The 23873-nt window shown below is 34.1% G+C and overlaps 1 protein-coding gene across 3 annotated transcripts; it reads left to right on the top strand.

The window, feature by feature from the left end:
• Positions 1–8703: 8703 nt before the first annotated feature.
• LOC109000425 (reticulon-like protein B8) lies at positions 8704–16569 on the top strand. 3 transcript variants are annotated; one of them, XM_018977290.2, is made up of 6 exons: positions 8704–8881; positions 12976–13161; positions 13244–13424; positions 13504–13651; positions 15128–15197; positions 16161–16569. In XM_018977290.2, the coding sequence occupies exons 2-6, from the start codon at positions 12981–12983 to the stop codon at positions 16328–16330; spliced, it is 750 nt and encodes a 249-aa protein (XP_018832835.1). In that variant the 5' UTR covers positions 8704–8881; positions 12976–12980; the 3' UTR covers positions 16331–16569. The 3 variants fall into 3 exon arrangements, with proteins under 3 accessions (XP_018832835.1, XP_018832836.1, XP_018832834.1); XM_018977291.2 differs by having other exon boundaries at positions 8705–8881; positions 12971–13161; positions 13510–13651; XM_018977289.2 differs by having other exon boundaries at positions 8705–8881; positions 12971–13161.
• Positions 16570–23873: the final 7304 nt, after the last annotated feature.

Below are 23873 nucleotides of genomic sequence, written 5' to 3'. Positions count from 1 at the left end.
TATTATAAATATTTAACCCAAAATCTATATTAATTTTATCGGATGCAAACACTACTGATCGGGTCTCTAAAGAATTACCAAATCCTCTCTAAATGTGAAAAATGTGCCTAAGTCAATTTTAACTACACTGAAATTCATTGCAAATAAACCACTCTTCACTTCACGTCACCCTCTTCGTTATCCCTCTATTTTCAGTGTGATCACCGGGTCTTTCTCCTGCAAATTCTCTGAAACACTTTGAATTGAACACGTACAAGGTAGTTTCCATCTATTTACCCATTCCCTGTCTGTAATTTCAATCACAGAAAAGCCTCAAGCAACAACACAACTATTTCCACAATCCGATCTGTCATCCATCTTACTTAGAACCAACATTCATCCATTTGCCTCCGTACTTTATCCTGCTAGAAGCTGCTGCTATTGTCGGCTTAGCCACTCAGAGCCACTTGCAAGACCTTTCTGAGGTAAGCCACGATCGTTCACCCTCTCTATCTGCTCCTTTGTTTCTTACTGAGTATTATAGAAATTAATTATCTTCTCTCAGTATTTCACCACAAACAGAGGCCTCCCTCAGTGTTCTACCGCCATCGATCTTCACTCGGTAGCCACCACCACTGTACTCCATTTTTTTTAGGTAAGTCCTCACCGATCTCCCCTTTTGCTGTACCATATCTTAGCCTAACAAAGCAAACATCCTCTCTGTTGCCTAGAAATTTCTCCATTATTGACTCCATTGAGGCCACCGGCCCGTCGCACTTCCTTTCTTCCACAGTGAATAGATCACGGTTTCTCCCTCTTTCATGCCTCTATGTGTTCGTTCCAACCTTTAGTTTTTTCTAAAAGGAAGTTTTGGCGTTCGTTTAAATTCCGTAGGTCAATATGTGGTCATATCTTTCTGGTTAATTTCAAAACATCCTTTTTGAGTTTTGCCGTGTATCACAATTTTAATCTGGTTTCAGCTTTCCATGTAGCCCATGCACGTTTCTTTGTTATTTCAAAAATACCTTCAAGTCAGACATGCAGCTTTTCCAGTATTAAATAAAATCACAACTTGTTGCCTTTCTAGAAAATAATACCCATTTAAAGTCTCATTTATTTTTACAGATAAGATAAAATAAAATAAATTTAAATCAAAATTAAAAAATAAAATAAAATATTATTAGAATATATTTTTTAATATTATTTTTATTTTAAAATTTAAAAAAAGTTAAATTATTTATTTTATTTTATATAAGAATTTAAAAAAATTATAATGATTAGATAAAATAAAATGAGTTAAGATGAATTGTTAAAACAAAAGAGTCCTAAGCTTATCTTATAGTCTGCTTGTATTAGTTGGGTCTATTACTTACACTGAGGAACAAAATATTTATGGAATTTTGATTATATTATTAAGTATAATTTTTACAATTAAATTATTGTAGTAAATCATAAAAGTTTAATTTTATATTTTAACGCTATAAATATGATGCAGACTATTTTATGAAATGAGCTTCATGTTTTAATTGATAAGTTTAGGTAAAATATAGTTTCCTATTAAGTTAGAATTTGAAAGTGAAGATATGTTATTACTATTTAAATCATTTTAGTATTTATTAATTTGGTATATAATAGAATAATTATTAAAGTTCTCTGCATAGTCTTTATTTAATTAAGTGAAATATTATCATACGTTTTTAGGAAATTAGTGACATATGGTATTTCGTATAGATAATGGTCTGCGAGGTGAGATTTTGAAATTAGCGATTCCAGATAAGTAATTTGATCAAAAATTAGAATCATCATAGTTCAACTTGGAAAAATTATTATTAAAACCAATTCTTGATAGCCTTTTTTACATACCACGTATGTCATGATTAGGCAAACATGTCATCTAACATAACATATGATCATGTCATTCCACGTCATGTTTAGATTCAGAAATTATAATTGTGTAAGTATTATGTCATGCATCTCACGACGCATAAGACACATAAGATATTTTAAATTCAAGTGCAAGATAATATCATATCAGTTTAATTTGTTGATCATTCAATGTATGATACCAATGCAATTTCAGTGTGGATGTGAAAGTCATGAACTCAAGTGTGGTCCATCATAATATGCTAGAATACTATCAGTGGCTCCTCCCCTTGAGGCCGCGGGACGTGGGGCTGGTGCACAACCTTGCACATAGGGTTAAATGTGTTAGTGAGTCAGATCAATTAAATCAGTAAGATAAATCAGTCATGCATAGTATAAACATCAACATGAATAGTCATGAATTTAAGCTTTCAGCATGAACATTTTATGAAAAATCCTATATTTCTTATATTTACGTTGTGATGGATTTCTTGCCGAGTCTTCGACTCATTTTAGTTTATTTCATGTTTTTAACTACCTAGGTGAGGATGATGAACACGAGCAAGCAGACCAGGATTAGAAGGAGCGGTTGATTTAATTCCAAACTTCCTAGAACAAAACTTGCTTTTATAATACAAATTTTATTCAGTTTATTCATTTAATATTTTTGGAAGATATTTTATTAGACAAATCATTTTATGAAATAAATCCTAATTACATGACACTCTTAGCCTACAGAAAATGTGTGTTACAAAAATATAGGTTTCAGGATAACACATTTATTCAATTAAAACTAAGTCCAACTTAAAATAATATAATGGTTAAAATCAAGCCCAAAATATAAACAAGGCCCATGTCAGTCCAAAGTCCACGGGAAAATATGAGTCCAAAAACCATTTTGCCATGACTTAGGGTAGGTTTGGGGGGTGAGATGAGAATTTTATGTTTTGTTTTGAAGTTTAAAATATTAAGTTTTAATATTATTATTGTTTTGGGATTTGAAAAAGGTGTATTGGAATTTTAAAAAGTTGAATTGTTTATTATATTTTGTATGGGGATTTGAAAAATGTGTAATGATGAGATGAGATGAGATGAGATGAGGATTTAATTATGCAGAAACATAATTAAATCCTCAACTATAAAACACTTCACAAAACTTTATCTATCAATGGAAAACTAAGGATAGAGGGGCATATGAGGCTCACTGAGAGAAGGAATGCGGCGGCTTTGGTGCTGGGCTAGGTCGACGGTGGAGGGCCCGACAGAAGAGCACTGTGTGTGTGTGTGTGTGAGAGAGAGAGAGAGAGAGAGAGAGGGGAATTATTGGGCGCTACTAAACCGAGAAGAGACAAAAACGAAGGGAGAAAGTGAAGGACAACATGGCTTATCGATGGGGTGTGAGGCTGAAGAGAGGTGGCTTACCAGAAGTTTTTGTGATGCCTAAGCTATCTCCGGCATACAATGGTGGCGAAATAACTTGGACTGGCTGCATGATTGTGCTTGTCCACGAGTGTTGTGACGCTCTTCTGCTTGGGATCAGATGGACATCTGAAGCGTTCGGACATGCAACACAAGGTTACCTATCCCTGTTCATGACAACTTGATATGAACCCGTGGGAATGGAATCCCTGGAACCCACAATCAATTTGAAAACTCTCCAAAAAAGCCAAAATCAAGTTAGCGGATGGAGAATGTAGACCTAAAGAGAACTTGTTTCAAGAACCTGGATTATATTAAAATCTAGACCTGTTGAAGAACCCGTCTCAAGAACCTAGATTACAAGGAGGAACGCCACAAAGGTTGTGATTTACCTTTGATAAGTTCAAAAGTTCAATCAAGAACAAGAGGAGTAAAACTCAACTCACAATGAATAAATTCATCAAATTTTATAAACTTGATTAAAATGAGGCTACAAAGAGTATTTAAACCAAAATCTAATTAAAACCCTAACTAAAATAAATCCCCTTTTACCCAAAATGCCCCTGGATGAACAGTGTCGCAGCTACAAACGCTACAGTAACCTCTTGAAACCCTAGTTCAATAAAATAATAAATTTTCCAACATGCCCTTATATAGGCCCCATTCAGTCTTTCCCGTAATAAACTCAATTATTCTAAACTAATAAAATAAGTACTTTAAATGAATTAAACAAATTGAAAGGTTTCAAGTGCCCAAAGCATTTAAATCATGTTGTTGCCATCTTCCATAGCTTATCAAATGAAACAAAACGGGATCTTCATCCTCCAAGCCCATCTTGAATATTGGGCTCTTGCTAAACTTGTCGCAAGTGGATTGCACATCCTTGCATTGATTCCTTGATCTTCTTGGTCATTGACCTTATAATTGACCCATCTGGAACTTGCAAATGATTTTTAAGACTAGGTCCATGTTGGTGCCCATCACAACTAAAGATGCAATGCACCAAACATACAACTAACAATATGCAATATTCGGAGCGGATAATTGTTTTCTTTAAGTAATACTAAGTATCAGAAGTAATGTATCCCAAAAACATAAACATACTTAATGTAATTCACATGATAACTGGTATCCAAAATATTATAGTATTTTTCCAACAAGTCTGTAACATAAATAGTACTGGAGACAGAGTTCTCTAAGTACATGTAAAACTAAGGTTACTACTAGACTAATTCATTGAGTAGCTTGCGCAACTCGGTCAAGAATACCATAATAATATCGATGAAATGGAGCATTGAAGCGATGGGCTAGCTGTCTAGTCTACCGCCTTCAGTCAATCATCTACTACGTCTCTTGATCCTGACGCATGACCTACCATTTCGGGGGGAATGGTAGTTGGAACTACCACTGTGAAATTTGAGTACAATTCTTAGCAAGTTAACAAATAACTTAACATACAAGGGTTAAAGATGCATGCATGACAATAAAAGCATGGATGCATACATGATCACAAATAAGCTTGATGTGACTTGATATTTAACCAGACATGTACTGACATGACTTGAACTAAACCTGAACTGAAACTAAACTTGACATGACATGAACTGAATATGGATTGACATGACTTGAGCTAACATAAAAAGAAGTGAAGAACTGAACAGGCGTGAGCTAAACATGACATAAAACTGAACGTGAACTGGCTGAAATTGAACTAAACTGAACATTAAATAACATGAGCACGAATGTGAAATATATGAACTTGGAATATTGTTTAATAATTAAGCATGATTAATAAAAGTAAAATGTGGATGCTACACAGGTCTATTTGAGCCGTGGATCCCTACCAATTACCACATCACAACACATGTATCTGTATCAGTTGTGAGTGCATTAACATACGTGTCAGGTCACAAGTATCCGCACCTACTGTGGAGCATGTAATGTATGTATCTTGTGCCAGGTATCTGCACTAGCATGGATACCTATAAAATGAAATTGAAAGTATAGTTGGCACCATCGGTGTTAGTGCATGACTTCGCTCCGATGACTAGTTAATTAAGTCCCATTCTAAACTTGTTGATCTTTGCCTTGTCAACCTAGAAACTTTCACACTAATTTTGACACTCCAGTTTGAACAAAGGAGTTTCACTATGATATTACCATATCAAAATACTCCAGTTTGAACAAAGGAGTTTCACTATGATATTACCACATCCTAACATTTAGGGTTGTGATAAACATAACAGACATGACTTGATCTGGAAAACTGTTCTCGAGATACACATACTGTACACGAGACATGACGTGACATGAATTGACAGGATAAATGACCTGATGTAAAGTAACGTGACATATACGTGAGATGCATAACTTGACGTAACATGAAACAGAAAAATACAACGTAACATGACATAATATGTAACATACAATATTACGTAACATGGCATAACATGTAACAAATAATATTATGTAACATGACATAACATGTAACAAATAACATTACGTGATAGAATATATAGTGTAACAAACAAATATTTCGTGATAATATGCGTAACAGTCATACATGTAGTGACATGGTATAACATGACATATATGATAACATAAATACATAAATAATTATTCCCTTACTCATCATACATACATAATAATCTAACAATAAGTTAGAAACTAATTTATAGTGATTGTCACGTTACGGAGAAAGCACGAAACACAATAAACTTTAAGTAAAGATTTCTAAATGCTTGGACTTCATTGCTCATAACTTAGAAACATGAAAAATACAATACTATCTTAGAGTAAAATTACCATTTTACCCTCTATATATGAGAAAATGACTATTTTACCCATAACTTAATGATTTTTTTTATCCCGACTCTAAAACTCACCTAATTAGGAATGTAAATTTTATCATAATTCCAAATATCTAATTAGAAAAATTTTAAATAAATCACAACCATTGCAAATACACTAAGGCCAAAACCTTCAAGGGCAAAACACTTTGATTTTTGTTGAAATTCTATCCATCTCATTCCTTATGCTTAAAACCAAAATACTGCAACATAGATAATCACATCCTATGCTTGAAACGAATACTAAAACAACAAACAAAATCCACTTCATAAAAACACAAATCTTTTTAACAAGAAGTTTCAAACTTTGTAACTAAAACATAACCATTGATTCTCAAAGTTTTGTCTCATTTTAAAACGTCTCCAAGAACTCTAAAAAGTTCAAAAATAACTTCTAATATATTCCTAACATACTCATAAGAAATATCATCTTTGAATCATCAAGTAAAAATCACCAAAAGTCACAAAATTCATCTAGAAAGCACTCAACTTCTAGACTTCACCAAAAACATATTTTCTCAAAGTTTGGTTTTGATCAAACCACTTTATCTGAAACATACCATAACGAAAATCACAAACCAACAACATCACATTGTTTAAAAACATGCCTAAAGTAGATCCAAACATTAAACTCAAGATCACATGACCATATTTGCATGAAAACATCCATACCCCAAAAACCTCAAATCTGTGATCTAACTGATACAGAGATCCATAGTAGCAATAATGTCGTCTATCAATATCGACCCACAGATAGATCCACGATGCTGTCGAGGGTCCGCATCTACCCAAAGAAGGGCCAAGCATTCGACATGAGTCCAGATCGACCCAAGGATGGACCACGACATTGTCGTGCATCTCAACCCATGGTGCTCGCCTATGTGTCAAGCACGTTTGCTCCCAAGATGTTTGCCTATGTTCGAGCACCTTGCCTCCTGTGGGATTGTTTGGGGTGCAAGTACTTCTCGTCGTCCTCGCCTGGGGTACAAGCACTTTGTCTCCCGAGGTGCTCACCTAGGGTACAAACACTTTTTCTTCTAAGCTACTCACCTAGGATACAAGCACTTTGTCCCTTGCGGTGTTTGCTAGGTGGCGAGCACTTTAACTCTCGTAGTCTCGCTTGGGGTACAAACAATCTATCCCATGTGGTGCTCGTTTGGGGCTTAGGATACGAGCACTTTCCATTTCCCTATTGCTCTCACTAAGGTTCTAAGTACTTTAACTCCCATGATGCTCACTTGGGATGCCAACACTTTACTCTTGTAGTGCTCACCTCATTGACGAGCACTTTGCCTCTATGAAGAATCAGTTCAATTCTAAGCTAGTATTTTTCTAAGTTAGAGATTAAAAATAAAAGGAAAACGCTACTTAGCCCCTGTAATGTTACAGCTCAAAGTTATCACTCGAATAATTTAATGTTTTTTACTTAGTAATTAAGGAAACGATTATTAGTAAAATTGTGTTTTTTTTAAAACTTCTTTTAATAATTAAGAAAGTTAAAAAGAAAACTTAAAAGAAAATGGTGAAAAAAAAAATATAAATTTATACTAACGGTACATCCAACAGTACATGCAGGGCGGTCACTAGCATCATCCATAACAAAATACAAAAACAAGTTTATTGACATGAAATCCCCAAAAAAATAAATACTTATAAAAATTTCATCCAACTTATTTTTCGAATTTATCTATCTACTTTTAAAAAAACAATCTTGAAAGAAATTTTTTCAAATAAATGTTATTTTCTGTATGCAACTCACAAAATTTAAGGAAAAATATTTACTTTTTTTCGACAATTAGAAAAACCTCTAGATTTTCAATAAAAAATAAAAAAAAATGTAACTTTTATATATGAGTAGTGATAGAGTTACTACATATTTACTACTTATAATATATTTGATTTTTTTTTATTTTTCTCTCATTTTTTAAAATATTTTTTTAACATCTTTAATCATTAAGAAAAAATTAAAAAAATATAATTTTATTAATAATCAATTCCTTAACTATTAAATAAAATTAAAAATTAAAAAAAATATAAAAATAATAATAAATAGATAATAAAAAAATAAAATCCCTGACATTTTCCATAAATATTCGAATTCCTCGTAGCCGTTTATCCTTAGGATCGTGCTACAGCCCCCGCTGGGGGCTCCCGCTGGGGTTATAGTGTATTTTTGTATGTGTTTTTTTTTTAAGTTGTTTTTTATATAATTTTTTTTAATATTTTTTAATATTTTTTAAAAAATAAAATAAATTTAGAACATTATTAAAAACACTTTCTTAATCAAGAAGTAAAAAAAAAATTATTAAAAAATACTTCCTTAGTCACGAAGTAAAATAAAAAATCATATAAAAATATTTTATATTTTACTTCGTGATTAAGCAAGTATTATTTAATAATATTATAAATTTTTTTATTTTTTAAAAATATTTAAAATCATTAAAAACATCTACATCGAAAAAAGAATTAAAAAATACTCATAAAAAAATACACTAGAGCTCCAATGGAATCCCAGCGGGCGCTCTAGCATTTTCCTTATCCTTATTGTATAAGTATTGGTTAATCCGGTCAGGTCAGCCCGAGTCAGAATGGGTTAGCCACGTGCAGACAAATAATAATTGACATTGGTTCTCTCACGGTACTTTTGCCAGTGTACTGCTCGCAGCTCCTGCTTATCTGCTATTGTGCCCAAAACCCCCACTGTCATAACAAAGAAGCGAAACCCATTATCTCAACTCTAATCTCCTTGAAAGACCCATCTTTTGGCTCTGGTTTGTGCTCTCAGCGTTTAGTACTTTCATTTTCATTTATTTTTGTTTCTTTTACGTGGTTGCAATGTTTTATCTCTGAATGTTTGATTCTTTGTGTTCTATGAGCGGGTTCAAACTGATCTTGGGTCGATATGGTTTTTTGAGGTGTATTGGTGTTATTACTGTTGATTCTGGATTATTTGTCAATATCAGGTTACGGGCAATCGAAATTTGTAAGTTTATTGTTATATTGGGGCTCAATCAAAGGCTAAGTAGAATTTTGTTATGCTTTTTTTACATTCAACTTGTACGGTTTTGAATGCTTCATTTGTGAGTTTATTTTAAATCTCTCATTTCTGTAATAGTTTTTACTATTACTATCTTGTATTTCATGTTGTCGGTCCCGTTAAATTCAGTCTCCTGGAGGGTTCACTCATATAGTCGTGCTCAAGATTAGAGGTCCGAAGTGCATCTTGGTATTTGTATTTTCTTGTTCTTTGTCTTCCATTTTAAGCTTTTAGATGTTGCTCCATGGCTACTTTAACTTATATTTTTTATACATTAAATCTTGGTGGCTGCTTTCTAGTCAAAGCTCTTGAATTTGATTATAAGATTTGAAATGTAATTGGTGTGGTCTTACAGTAGTGGTTTTGGAAGTGTGAAACTTTTACTGGCGTGCAATCTTCAGAAGTGTTTTCGACTGGATGTACTTCTATGAGATGTATTTTATTAGTTTTCTGGTTAAGTTGTCAATGTAACTGTGTGGCTGAATAGTGGTAGTTTTGGTAATTGGAATCACCAGGCCTTATTGTTGAGTCGGATGTGTCAAGAAACACTATGTCCAAAAATACCTAGTCAAATTTCCTATGTTGTGGGGTGTATCAACTCTGTATTTTTAAACTTTCATTTCAAAATGGGTATACTAAAAAGCAATCATCACACTTGTTATAGGAGCATTATGATACTGTATAATTTCAGTACTACAACAAGAGCCCAATGTTAAATTTGTGAGTTCTTAGTTGGTCTGATTTTCTCTTCCAATGTTAAATTTGTACAAAAGCCCAAACTTTTCATCAAAGCTTGATAATTATGATAAATAAACCACAAAGAGGTCATTCAGTCTGATCCTAAGATAGACAGCTTACAAGTATTGGATTATTGGTATTTGTTTTATTTATATTTGTTAATGTAAGATGAGTGTGTTGGCATATTCATGTGACTATAATTTGTGTGTTTCTTTGTGGTGGTTGTATTTTTTCAGTACTCTAGGGCTTTATTGATGATTTCAGACTTCATAGAAATTGTTGTTTGGGTCCCTTCAGTTCTTAAATTTATTAGGATCTATTTGATAACCATATGAGTTTGTTTCTGAAGCTTGTAGCTTGGTTTATGTATTGGAAAATTTTGGTAGATATTGGATGATACTTTAAGTTTTTGAGCACTGTCTCTTTCTTAAGGAGTTTTAGGCCCCGTTTGGAATTTGGACTGAACTGAGATAAACTCAATTAAGTTTAATTTTAAGCTGAGTCTAACATCAAAACACCTAATCCTCAAATCTAAACTCGTCTCACCTCAAAATCTTTTTACACGTTGGGACCCACAACCTTTTTCAACTCAACACCTCTTTACACCGCAACCTTTTTCAACTTCCCTTTAATATATCTAAACTCATCTTAGGTGGGCTCCACAAAACTCACTCCATCATCTCAACTCACTACTATTCATAAAGAACTCAACTCATCTCAACTCAACTCAGTTCAACATCCAAACAGGACCTTAGACTATTCATCTTCCTAGTAAAAGGTTTTCAATGTCCTAATTAAACATAGCATTTTGTAATGGTAGTCACATCTGTAATGACGGTTAATATAAGTCTTTCATAAAATACGTTAAAACCATATAGGGGTCCTTCCAGGGTTTTGAGTACTTTGGAAGAAGCAGATGAGCCTCTTTCAGAAGATGAAAATGGCGTAACAGAAGGTAGTGCTTCCTCTACCTGTTCTATGCCTCCTGAGGGAGCAATAGGGTCTGACAAAGTGGCACATAAAAGATCATCGGGGGGTGGAGCACCTACAAGCAATGTCATCGTCGATGGAACGACGACACCTATGTCGGAGGTGATGGAACCACAACAACAATGACAACAACTGTATAGCTGTTGAGGAGGTTCAGGATTTGAATGCAGGATATGGTGGGGAGTAAATTATGGGTTTGTCATAGGTGCCTTGTGAGGAGGAATGTCTAGGGTAGGGAGTGCAGTTGGGAACTGTGTTTGGGGATAATGTTGTTCCTCTAGTGTCTCTTCCTCCGATAAACAATATAGCGGGTTCACCATTGGATTAAGTTTTGCATAAAGTTAACGAGATTCAGCATATTATGGGGTTTTCATATGGAGGATGTGAAGACCAATTTAAAGCACTATTCACTGCGATTGAGGCAGTCCACTCACTTGAAACTAAATCAAGTTTTAAGAAAAGCAGGGAAAGATTTGGCAATCAACTATGATGCTAAGGGAGGTAGTTCAAGTTGAGGGAAGACTAAAGGGAGGGCATTATGAAGACTTCCTCGTACAGGGAGTCTCGGGTGGAGTATTAGTCTTACGGGAAACAAGGGGTTGGATAGATTTCTAATTTTCACGGGCTTTTTGGGTCATTATAGCTCTGTAGTATGGGCTATGTGTTTTCTTATATATGTCCAGTGTACTTGGTTTTACTCCTATTGATATATATATATATATATATATATAATATTTATACTTATAAAAAAACATATGTATATATGCCTTAGTCAAGCAACTTGTTATAATTTTAGGCTTACAAAGGCAAAGATATGCCTACCCCTACTGTTTGGGATGTGTGAAAGCATGTATTAATTGCATATTGTATTAGTGTAGTGATTATATGAATATGATTGATTACGTTACTAAATGCAATGTCATGCTGTGCAATATTAGATATGGAGCATAAGATTGAATAAGATTGGTAGGGAGAGAAGCTAATATCCATGATTGGTGTGTACTTTTTTGTTTTTGGTATCAGATACCTACTTTTATATTTGGAAAATTTGTGGCACTTGGTGTAAATTGTGCCTGATTTAATTTGTGCTTCATTAGGAGAGATGCACATTAAATTCTATAATTCCAGAAAGTTCAATATGTAGTCTTGAATTAGGGAATACCATCAGTATCAAGTTAATGATCTGCCATGTGGCTTATTGCATAAAGCAACAAGACCTTGTAGCCTATGCCATTCCTTAAGATAAAGCTGATGGGAACCAAGCTGGGTCTACTCTTAAAGATCCTTTGCAAGTTCCAGATGTGCCAATTACAAGATCAAGAGCCAAGAAGGTCAAGGAAGTAAAGCAAGGATTGGTGCAATCCACTTGGGATGAAGCTAGCAAGAGCCCAACACTCAAGATGGGCTTGAAAGAAGGAGAACCAGTTTTGATCCACTTGATTCAAGTTGTGGAAGAGAGGACTTAGAGATAGGGCCTATTGTTATTGGAGGCTTTCAAATTGGTTAAATGATTTATTTTATTAGTTTATAATAAGTGGGCTTGAGGATGCTTGAACCACATGTCTCATTTCTTATGAACTAGGGTTTTCGATAAGACCTTGTATTTTGGCCAATGGCTTATTTGGAAAGTTTATGAAATTTGATGAATTTATTCATTGTGAGTTGAGTTTTACTCATCTTGTTCTTGATTGAACTTTTGAACTTATCAAAAGTAAATCACAACCTTTGTGGCGTTCCTCATTGTAATCTGGGTTCTTGAGACAGGTTCTTCAACGTGTCTAGATTTTAATATAATCTAGATTCTTGAAACGAGTTTTCATCGGGTCTAGATTCTCCATCCATTGACTTGATTTTGGTTTTCTTGGGTGAGTTTTCAAATTGATTGTGAGTTCAAGGGATTCCATTTCCCACATGTTCATATCAAAAGCTTTTTGTTGAATTCTATTATGTTGATATGTGCCACTGCTGTGTACCCAACCAAATATTTTAAATTTGCCTTGTGCGCATTTGTACTTGTGAAAAGTACTAGAGTGTTGTGAGCTTACAGAGTGATTTACCGTCCTCTCCTGACAATACCTTTTGTTGATTCTTGAAGCATAGGAACAATGTCTGAGAAAATAACTGAGAATATCTTGGACCAGATTGTGGAAACACTTGCTGAGGGTGGTTCAAAGCAGAAATCTGTGTCATTTTTTGGGAAAGAGAGCACAAATTTTGCCAGTTCTCAATTCAATCGGCTGTTTGGACGTCAGAAGCCTGTCCACCATCTTTTGGGGGGAGGAAAATGTCTGATTACTCTGATTATTCTATTTATGGTCCTCTAATTTGTACAACTTCCATTCTCACTAAAGTTTTCTAAATGTTGTAGCTGCTGATGTGTTGTTATGGAGGAACAAGAAGATCTCAGCAAGTGTTTTAACTGGTGCAACAGCTATCTGGGTGCTCTTTGAATGGCTCAATTACCATTTTCTAACTCTTGTATTTTTTGCTTTGCTTCTTGGTATGCTTGCTCAGTTCATTTGGTCAAATGCTTCAGGCTTATTCAACAGGTGATCTAGAATTAAAACAAGCTTCTTTGCCCTTTGGTTCAGAGCTTCATTTTAGTTTGTGGTGACATATTCCCTATAGTGGCAGGTCACATTCTAAAATCCCTCGTCTTGTTATACCCAAAGAGATATTTGTCAACATTGCCACCTCACTGGGCGCTGAGGTTAATCGAGCTTTGGGTTTTCTTCAGGATGTTGCATATGGAGGAAACATTAAGCAATTTCTTGGGGTATGTTAGCTGTAATGATATATCAGAAAAATATATTACAAATCACTTTTAGTCCTAATTCTAATCCTCCATTATCTGCCATTCCACAAACACATCTTTCGTTTTAACTTTGTGGTAACTTCAATTTTTCGATTCTCTTTTTTCATAAAACCCTAGCCATACCATAGTATTCTTATTTGGAGGGAGAATAGAGATCTTGTTGATCGTTGGTACTCAAAAAGTAAAAAACCTCATAATTCAATTTTATAATAAATGATAATAAGCTATCATTAAATGAATAATTGTATAGTAATTATAGTTATAAAATGGAACATTTGGTTCTTTATATTCGAATGAATAAATTATAGAATATAACAATTAATACTCTAAAAAGAATCTAATAATTCTAGTTTGATTAGAATCAATCTTATATATTATAATTCTAGAGATAGATAGATTCTAATTTTCCCTAATTTCATAGGTCCTTGATCAAAGCACGCCATTATTTTCTGATCCTATCTTATTAATTATTATCCTGGGAAGTAACCAGAAGTGAGAGTGGGACAAAGCAGCAGATACTGCTAAGGCCCTTGCAAGTACCACACAAGGTTATTTAATAACTTATCGGTGGAAGAAGAAATGTCAAGTATGATCACGTTACATCAATATGAATTGGTCGTGTCTATTTGATGTTACATAGGAATGTGCATCTTCTATTTGCCTTTTTCATCCAAATTTTGGGTTTTAGTAAATTTATTTAGTGAGAGGCTAAGGGCATGATTTCCTTGTTTACACACCTTGCACAGGTAAGTGAGGACACCCAAAGTCATAGGGCACAGGGTGGGATCTTTCCCACCTTTGTGCGAGGTGTATCCCCTCCACCCCAAAGTCGTAGACTAAGGGCCTCCTCCATTGTGTGAGGTGGGGAGGATCGTCAACCCCTCCCATCCACTACTTCACGACATTTGGCATATAGAGGCAAGGCTGGACATTGAAGTTGCTTCCAAGTTTGTGGATTAAGGGACCTACTGAATGTCAATTCTTCAACCAGAGGAAATGACTAACCATCCCCTATAATATCACCCCTCAAACCAACCCTCTAATTTTAGTTTTCAACTAAACTTACCAAACAAATTTTCTTACTATCCAGTCCTTTCAACAGAACTTCCCAAAATTCTTTTTGATGCTACATTTACAAAAACAGTTTTGGAAACTTTTCCAAACACCCCCTCCCTTTAATATGAATGCAGTCTTATCATGGACTAACGATGTTTCTTCAATGTGATAATTTAAACACGTCTATTGAGAGGTCATATTCAAATGTTGTGTTGCCTGATATACATCAATAAGGGTGATAAATATGAAGTATACTATTGGCTAAGCTTTTCACTGGCTCATTAATGTTAGGAGCAAAGATATCTTTTAGTATCTTGTATCCCAACGACTCCTACCTGTTGCTTTTGGATATAGCAATTTAATTCCATGAAATCTTCACAGGTTATAGTAGGCTTGTGGTTTGCTGCTGTGGTAGGGAGCTGGTGCAATTTTCTGACTGTTCTGTATGTTGGTGAGTTTCGTACTTTTATATTGTGGAGTCTGCTACTAACTTTGTCATTTTCTGTTTCGATACTGTCTGTGCTTTGATTCTGTGTTTTGATTTAACCCCTGGCTTGTGAGTTTCAATATTTTGGATGTAGTTTAGCTGAGATCCCTGTGAGCATGTTCATCTTTCTCCTCAGCGTTGTGGACAACTTTTTTCCCAGTATTATGAAAGTTGGAAACCATGATTGCATGTAGCATAATTAAAATATAGATAAAATCTAGTTTTCTCCTGTGGAGTTGGAAAAATTTATTATCCCGTAGGAATGTCTACTATTCTGGGTCTATGGGCAACACTATTTTGCTGGGAATCTACCTATATTATATATATATATATATATATATATATATATTTATAACTATTTTTCCGGGAATCAGAGAATATTATTCATTTGCTTGGAATGAAGCATCAATGATTTTGATAGATATGGGATGGCTGAGACCGATATTTCCCCATGAGGAATGAAATTGAGTCTATTCCGTGTATCATAACAGTGTATTTCAGGGGCCAGTAAGGATCAATATCTAAACATTTTCTTCTATGAGGACATGGATATCGCTTTTCAGAGAAACAAACGCAACCAAACCATAAAAAGATTGTGGGATGTCCCTTTATTCTTCCTGGCTCATTCTTTTGTTTATCATTGAAGATGTACCGTGTTCGTGTGAGAAACATACATGGAACTTGAAAGCCTTTTGGACAAATTAATTTTTATAGAGAAATGATGTTTACAGTTATAGAATGTGCAAGAGTTGCGCACTCCTTTTGAGAAAAGTGAAATGAGACTTATATAGAAAAATTAGTTTTTTAATAATGAATCGCACTTTTTTTCAAAAGGAGCGCATGGCAGTTGTATAATTCATAACTATATCTAGTATTATTCATTTATATAAGAGGTACTTATCATCTGACAGTTTTTAATTTCTTTAGGTTTTGTCGCTGCTCACACACTGCCAGTATTATATGAGAGGTATGAAGATCAAGTTGACAGCTTTGTGTACCAGGTCATCGAACAAATTCGATGTAACTATCGGAAGTTGGATGCTGGTGTCCTTAGCAAGATCCCTAAGGGAAAGCTCGATGGAAAGAAGCATGAGTAGAATAATTTGGTAAAATAACTAGGCTGTTATGCATTTCCCTTGTCATTTATTGATGGAGGATTAAATTTAAATGTGTTTCAGACCCAAAATAGGGCAAGAAAACCAATGTTTTCGGGTAGATTTAAATCAGTCTATTGAATTGAGGGAATAAGCTGATGTTTGGGCTTCAATTTATATGACCGCAATCTCCACTCGCATGACCATAGTCACACAGCACCCAGTTCTCTCAAGAGTCCTAATCAGCTGCCTATATCGCACACTATTATTGATTTATTTTTTATTTTTCTTCTTGTCAAATTAATTGAGTTATTCTCTTTATCATCTCTACACCACAACATAAAATTATTTGTAATTATCGAAAAATAAATTTTCCAAAACATAACATAAAAAAATAGTCTCAAAGCAAGAAAATTTAAAACTGATTTGTTTGTCTAAAAACACTTATTATCTAAATCTGAACATTCCTTGACACATGATCCATACTAGTTATTTGCTTGATCAATCAAAATGAGTTGAATACTCAAATAAGTGATACATTATATAGTATACATAATTAACATGGTTTTCTTGAAAAAGTTCATACCTATACAAATATAAGCACATAACATGTACTATGCGTAATCCATTAAAAATAATTTTCCTTTCTTTAACTCTGCGATTCCATTGTGGTTATGCTTAACTTATTATAATATAATGGGTAATGTTATATATCACACTCACATCCTATTTTGATCATACTAAGTGGTATGTGACACATTTATTATCATTAAATGATAAAGAATCATGTAATAAATGATCATTTAATGTTGATAAATGTGTCACATCATATTTAGTGGAATGAAAATAAGATGGTAGTATGGTGTATAGAATTTTCCTAATATAACTATGGTGAATCACGATTACGTTCGTGGGTTGTATATCCACCCACAACTGCATTCATATCTTGCATCTCTTATAATAAGCTTTTTTCTTAATTTGCCTCTTACTTTTCATATCATGATGCATACGAACTACATTATTACATAGTTTGCCGTAACTATAAATGAAGATATATTTCCCTTGGACTAACTTCTCTTTGGCTCACCGTTAGGCTTATAATCACGAACTCCAAATATTCGTCAGAAGGACTATCTACCTCAATCAATAATCCCTTGCCCTCGCAGCTTTCTTTAGCGATCCAACTAACTTTTCAAAATTTATTTACATGCAAAGTATAAAATCTTAAAACTAATGTAGATGTTCTCATTAAGATAATAAAATGCGTTGCCTCGATCTATTTTACATATCTCATAGTCATGATGGAACACGATGAATAAGAGAATATGAATCACTTTTTTTTTCAACCCAAAAAAAAAAAAATAATAAGAGTCCAAGCCACATGTTTAAGAGTGATTTTTCCCCAGGTTTATTCATAAGCCCTCTCTTCTGGCGGAGGAATACCTTGGTCACATCATTCCCATTTAATAACTTTTCCACTAATAACATAAAACCTCATGACCAACCTTAAAACAAAAAAGAACACTAACATATCCAAAATAAATAACATTTAACTATACTTTAAATAAGGTAAAGCTAATTTATCCATACGGATCAACCCTCTAAAAATCATAGGTGCTTGATTTAAAGAATTCCACACACATGACACTCCACTTGCTCCTAACTTTGCCAAATAATTTGCCGGAGCATTTCCTTCTCTAAAAATATGTTGCACATTAACATCCCTACTATGAACGACCTCCAATAATTCCTTCTAAAAGTCTTCTAAATACCACACGTTACATCACTGCCAGTGAACCCATCACATACACACTTGCGAATCTGACTCCACATCTATGCCTTGAAAACCCATCTCTCAACAAAATCGTAACCCAAAAACCATTGCCTACAACTCAGCACTAGTATTTGTACCCGCACCAAGAGTTTCGAAAAAGCCAGAACCATATTTCCGGAAGCATCCCGTAAAACACCTCCTGCCCCTGAAGCGCCCGGATTCCCGAAGCTGCTTCCGTCTATGTTTAATCACTTAACTATAGCTACTTGTGATAAAGTCTTAATTAGTAACACCCCCTCCCTCTAGATTCTACTAACCTTTTAAAGTTTACTTCCGCGCTAGGTACAAAAGACTCCATCGCTAGGTATAAAAGACTCCATAAAACTAACATAAAACATACTTTATTAAAAGTTAAAAGAGTCAAGGTAGCACTTATTAGAAATTTCTTCAAATTTTATGCTAATAAAATCACTTATTAATAATTATAAAAATAAATTAAAACATCCATAACTCCGCCTCTTCCCCAAAACCAAGTCTTTCATACAGTTACATCCTCATTGATAATTACCTGTGATGGTTAATACATCAAAAATAAGTTGAATACCCCGAAAGCAATAAGTCACACAATAAGCCTATACTAACTTAGTTCTTTCCTTTCAATAATCATGCAAAAATAAATGTGTATCATCATTTATCATTCATCACGTGAAATTACATCCATCATCTCATATTGTCATAACACACAATTGCACCTAGTGTGCAAGAGGTGGCGATATCAACGTTCATGATCCCGCCCGTTGGCCTTCAATGAGCTTCGGTTATCTGTTAAAACGAAATGGTTATCTTTAGGTGCACCATTAATGAGCCACTCATGGTATTGACTGTGACACCCCAATCTCCACTTGTGATGTTACGAAAACTTGGAGCATCAGGATATGCAACACAGTCACATATCCTCGTTCGTGACAAATAATATGCAATGCAACCTATAATATGTTTATGTAATAATTGCAGCTGAATTGTGAATTGTAAAATTTTGTACCAGAATAACTGAAAACATAACATTATATAAAAACAACCATCATTCACGCCTCATTAATTGTCCATGGTATAGGGTGTATACATAACATATTAAACAAATGGACATTACATCTCTTTATTCAGATCTTGGTTTGTGACGCCCCCAACCTCCACTTGAGATATACTGGAGAATTTAGAGCGTCGGGACAAGCAACACAAGACATACCTCGATAGTTAGTATGTAATGCATCCTAGAAATGCAGTTAGCAGTATGCAATAATCGTAGGGGAAAGTAAGGATGAAAAATGAACTTATGCCAGAATAATTAAATCATCTCAATAATATTGATTAAACCATAAGTTTCAAATCATCATGTAGCTTAATCTTAGTACAAAATGCCAAGTTTTCCCAAAAAAAAAAAAAAAAACGGAATCTAAACCAGCAGCTTCATGTGTTCTATGGCACGAAGGGCTAGGCCTCCTCCAGACTCTTGATCGAGTCCACAAAGAGTGAGATTTGCTTGAAATCTTAGTAAGTTAGACAACTAATGTGCACAAAGATAGGACTATGCATGAAAAATGATAAACATGAAATGCATGCAAATGTAGAACAATTGTATTTGTCTCTCATTTAGATTTCTCAAGAAGATAGATTTTTTTTTTGCACATTTTCTTACAGAGAACATAATTTCACTTTCGTCGTAAAAACTTAGTCTTTCATCAAGAAGCACATAAAATCATGGAATTAATGTAACGTAAAGTATCGTCACAGTTTTCCATATGCACTGTGAGTACCTGCCAATGACTTTAATACAACTCACGTTGAAACTATGTTGTCTATAGACTCGTTCTCAATGCATTGATAATATAACATAACATAGTAAAAATCATAACATATACACCCATCAGCATTAGGTTTCATAACGTATGACTTCGCTCTGGCGTTCTTTAAAAAGAACCCATTCGAAGCCTGTTGATTGTTCATCATCAACCTAGGGTTACCACTCCATATTTAATCATTCCAGAGTGGACAGAGGAGTTCCACAAGGATATTTTTCCATCCTAGCATTTGGGGTCGTGATAAAATAATTTTTCATGATATACATATATGTGGCACAGTTCAAAAATAATAGTTATATGCACAATAAAAATGGAACATAAGATATGACATTTCATGCTCAAAATGATAGTTATCAAATAAATGCAGCATTTATCAATAAATCATAAATAATCATCAAAGTGCAAGTTAGACGCCAACTTACAGACTGTTGAAGTTGGAAGTGAGGTAGTGGCTGTAATAAAAATTGAACTAAGTTAGAATCTATACTATCTTAAAGAAAAATAAAAATCTTCTAGATAAAGGAAAATTATGAAAATACCCCTAACTTCCAAATACTGCTACTAATGCAATTTCTCTCCAAACTTAACTAGAATCTATAGTTCTCATATCTTGCACATTCTAGGATTGTCTAAGCCTTAAAAATCAAAAGGGATCTTAGCCTATTCATCCTCAATCCGTAGCATGCTCTCTAGTTGATGCCTATATGAAATTTTGACTATTGATCCATATGAATGCATGCATAAAAGATTCACCCAACAAAAAGATGATCACCATAAATCCTTAATGATGAAATAAAAGCTTAACTGTGACGCCCCCAGATTCTGCTTGGGATTGGATGGACATCTGAAGCATTGAGACATGTAATACAAGGTTACCTGCCCCCTTTCATGACATATAAGATGTAATGTTCCTAACATGCATCTAGCATTATGCAATATTCGCAACGGATATATATTTTTTTTAGCAATACTATGCACTAAACTGATAATATCCCAAATAATTAAAACATAATCTATGCATATATGACAAAATAAACACCCATGATTACAGTACAGGTCTTAGGAGACTAATCTCAAAACAAGGGAGACCGGGCTCCATAATTACATTACCAAAATATACTAATGGGCTAGTTCGTCGAGTAACTCACGTAACTCGACTAACAATGCCAAAATACTGTCCAAAAACCTAACTATGGAGGCCATAAGCTCCGTGTCACGTCTACGGCGTCTAGACAACCTCTTCCAGTCTACTGGTGTTCACTCCCTGTCTTGGTCCTAACACATCGCCTACCATTCGGTGGGAATGGTAGTTGAGACTACCACGATGAGATTTGAATACAAATCTTAGCAAGTTAACAGAAAACTTCCACACTGGTTAATTTTGTATGTAGGACAGTAAAGGCATAGTCAATAATAAGCATAACATAACTTGACATAACATGGCATGAACTGACATAACTTGAACTGAAACGTGAACTAAACTGGAAACTTGACATGACATGAACTTGAAACTGAGACTTGACTTGACATGACCTGGACATGAACTGACTTGGACATGAACGTGAACTTGAAACATGACTGAACGTGATCAGACTTCGACATGAACATGAACTGAAACATGGCATGAATGTGAAATATATGAACTTGGAATCTTGTTTAATAAACTTGATTAATAAAGTGACCATGTGGATGCTACACGGGTTCCCTTGAGCCGTGTGTCCCTACCGATTACCACATCACAACACATGATATCTGGACCAGTTGTGAGTGCATTAATACGTGCTCCACAGTTATTGTGGCCCCACGTAATCTACATGTCACAATTGCTGTGTCTCACGTAGTATATGCGCCACAATTGTTGTGGCCCCATACGTCATACGTTATAATTGTTGTGACCCTATACGTCATGCGTCACAATTACTGTGACCCCATGAATTGTTTGTGCCACAATTACTGTGGACACATGTGAAATAAAATATGGCTCTATCGGCATTAGTGTCTGGCACGCTCTGGTGACTAGCTAGTTAGACTCCATTCGCAATTTAGACACTCTAACGTGAACAAAAGAGTTCCACTTATGGTCGTGATAGACATGAACTGAATTGATATGACTATTCCTTGAGATACACAAACTATACCCTAGACGAAATGTGACATGTATACGAAAGGACATAACTCTTGACGTAACATAACATGACATGAACGTAAATCGACAAACATGATGTACTTGACAGAAAATATATAACAGACAATATTTTGTAACATGTCATAACATGTAACAGAAAATATTTCGTAATATGACATAATATGTAATAGTGAATATTACATGACATGACATACATGTAACAGATGACATGCGCAACATAACATACTTGCAATAGATAGCATTACATGACATAATATATTATGTAACAGATAAGTATTTTGTGACAGTATACATTTTGTATAAGAGATAAACATGTAATGAAGTGGAATGACATGGTATATATAATAACATACAAACATAACTGTAGTTCCCTTACTCATCACACATACACAATAAACTGATAGTAAGTCAAGAGCTAACTTACTTCGATCGTCGCATTGTACGAGAATTCAAGCGTGATTACAAGGAACTATGAATAATGATTCTAAAAGTTAAAAATTTGATCACTAATAATCAGAAGCATGAAAACAAGCTAATCTAGAGTAAAATTACAATTTTACCCTCTACATGTGGGTAAATGATCATTTTATCCCTAACTTAACAATTTTGCATCCTAACTCCAAAAATTATCAAAATTTACACATCTCATGTAAATTTTTTCCTAAACTCAAATATCAACTCAGAAAAATCTAGAACTAAAAACAACCATGAAAACTCTATAGGGGCCAAAACATGTATGGGCTTTTTCCCTTGATTTTTGTTGCACTTCTTCCAATTTCAAAACTCATGATCAAACCAAATTTTTGCAACAAAAATCTTCCTATCCTAGGTTTAAAAACATACTTAAAACATCCAACAAGAAATTACTAATCATCAAGCCAAAAATTTTTAGTAAAAAGATTCAAACTTTTTAACTAAAAACAAACCCTTGAATCACAAGTTTTGACCTTATTCAAAACATCTCCAAGAATTCTAAAAAAATAAAATCTCACTTCTAACATATTCATAACATCATTCTAAGAACAGCCATACTTAGGATCATCAAACAAATGTAACCAAAACTCACAAAACAACACTTGGAGTTTTCGGCTTCCTACAAAGTCCAAAAATAGAAACTTTTTCTTAACTAGTTTTGATCAATCACTTGATCCATGGCTTAAAAGATGAGATCTTCAGACCAACACATAACATGGTTCAAAAAAATGCTTCCTAAAGAAGATCTAACCATTAAACTTAAAATCACATGGCTAAAAACAACCCAAAACTTGGATCTAGCTACAAACATCAATCCTTTGGCCTAACCGAATATCCTCTTGCATATAAAACTCATATCTTTGAAACTAATATTGAAACTCTTCAAAATAATATCATAACATGCATACAAGAGATTTAGGATCCTCAAATAAAAATATCAAAGCCATTAGAGTAAGATTAAACCACGAAATATTCAAACTTTCATAAAACATAAACTGTTTTTCTTCTTCCAGTTTCTAAGTTTCTAGATATAAGAAGATATTTCGTCAAAAGCTTTAGTTATGCAAAAAAATCCTCAATTAACATTCATATACACATGTTGAAAACACTCCATAAAAATTTAGGACCAATATATATCCGTTAGCTTGGTCAAAAAACTCCAAAATATAACACACTCTCCATATTAATGCCCAGAATGACATTTCCATGGTTAAAATAACTTTTGACAATCAAATGACCATGAAATGAAACTAATAAGATATCCACGGAAACTAAACTCAAATACAAACAACT

This window comes from Juglans regia, chromosome 15 (genome assembly GCF_001411555.2).
Source record: "Juglans regia cultivar Chandler chromosome 15, Walnut 2.0, whole genome shotgun sequence".
Taxonomy (NCBI): Eukaryota; Viridiplantae; Streptophyta; class Magnoliopsida; order Fagales; family Juglandaceae; genus Juglans; species Juglans regia.
This window is presented reverse-complemented; position numbering and strand designations above follow the sequence as displayed.

What these genes read in the sequence shown, in the direction of transcription:
- LOC109000425 (XM_018977290.2), top strand. Translation starts at nt 12,981, where the DNA reads ATGTCTGAGAAAATAACTGAGAATATCTTGGACCAGATTGTGGAAACA. An exon ending in TCTTTTGGGGGGAGGAAAAT is followed by an intron (nt 13,162 to 13,243) that starts GTCTGATTACTC and finishes TAAATGTTGTAG; the next exon opens with CTGCTGATGTGTTGTTATGG. An exon ending in TCTGACTGTTCTGTATGTTG is followed by an intron (nt 15,198 to 16,160) that starts GTGAGTTTCGTA and finishes TAATTTCTTTAG; the next exon opens with GTTTTGTCGCTGCTCACACA.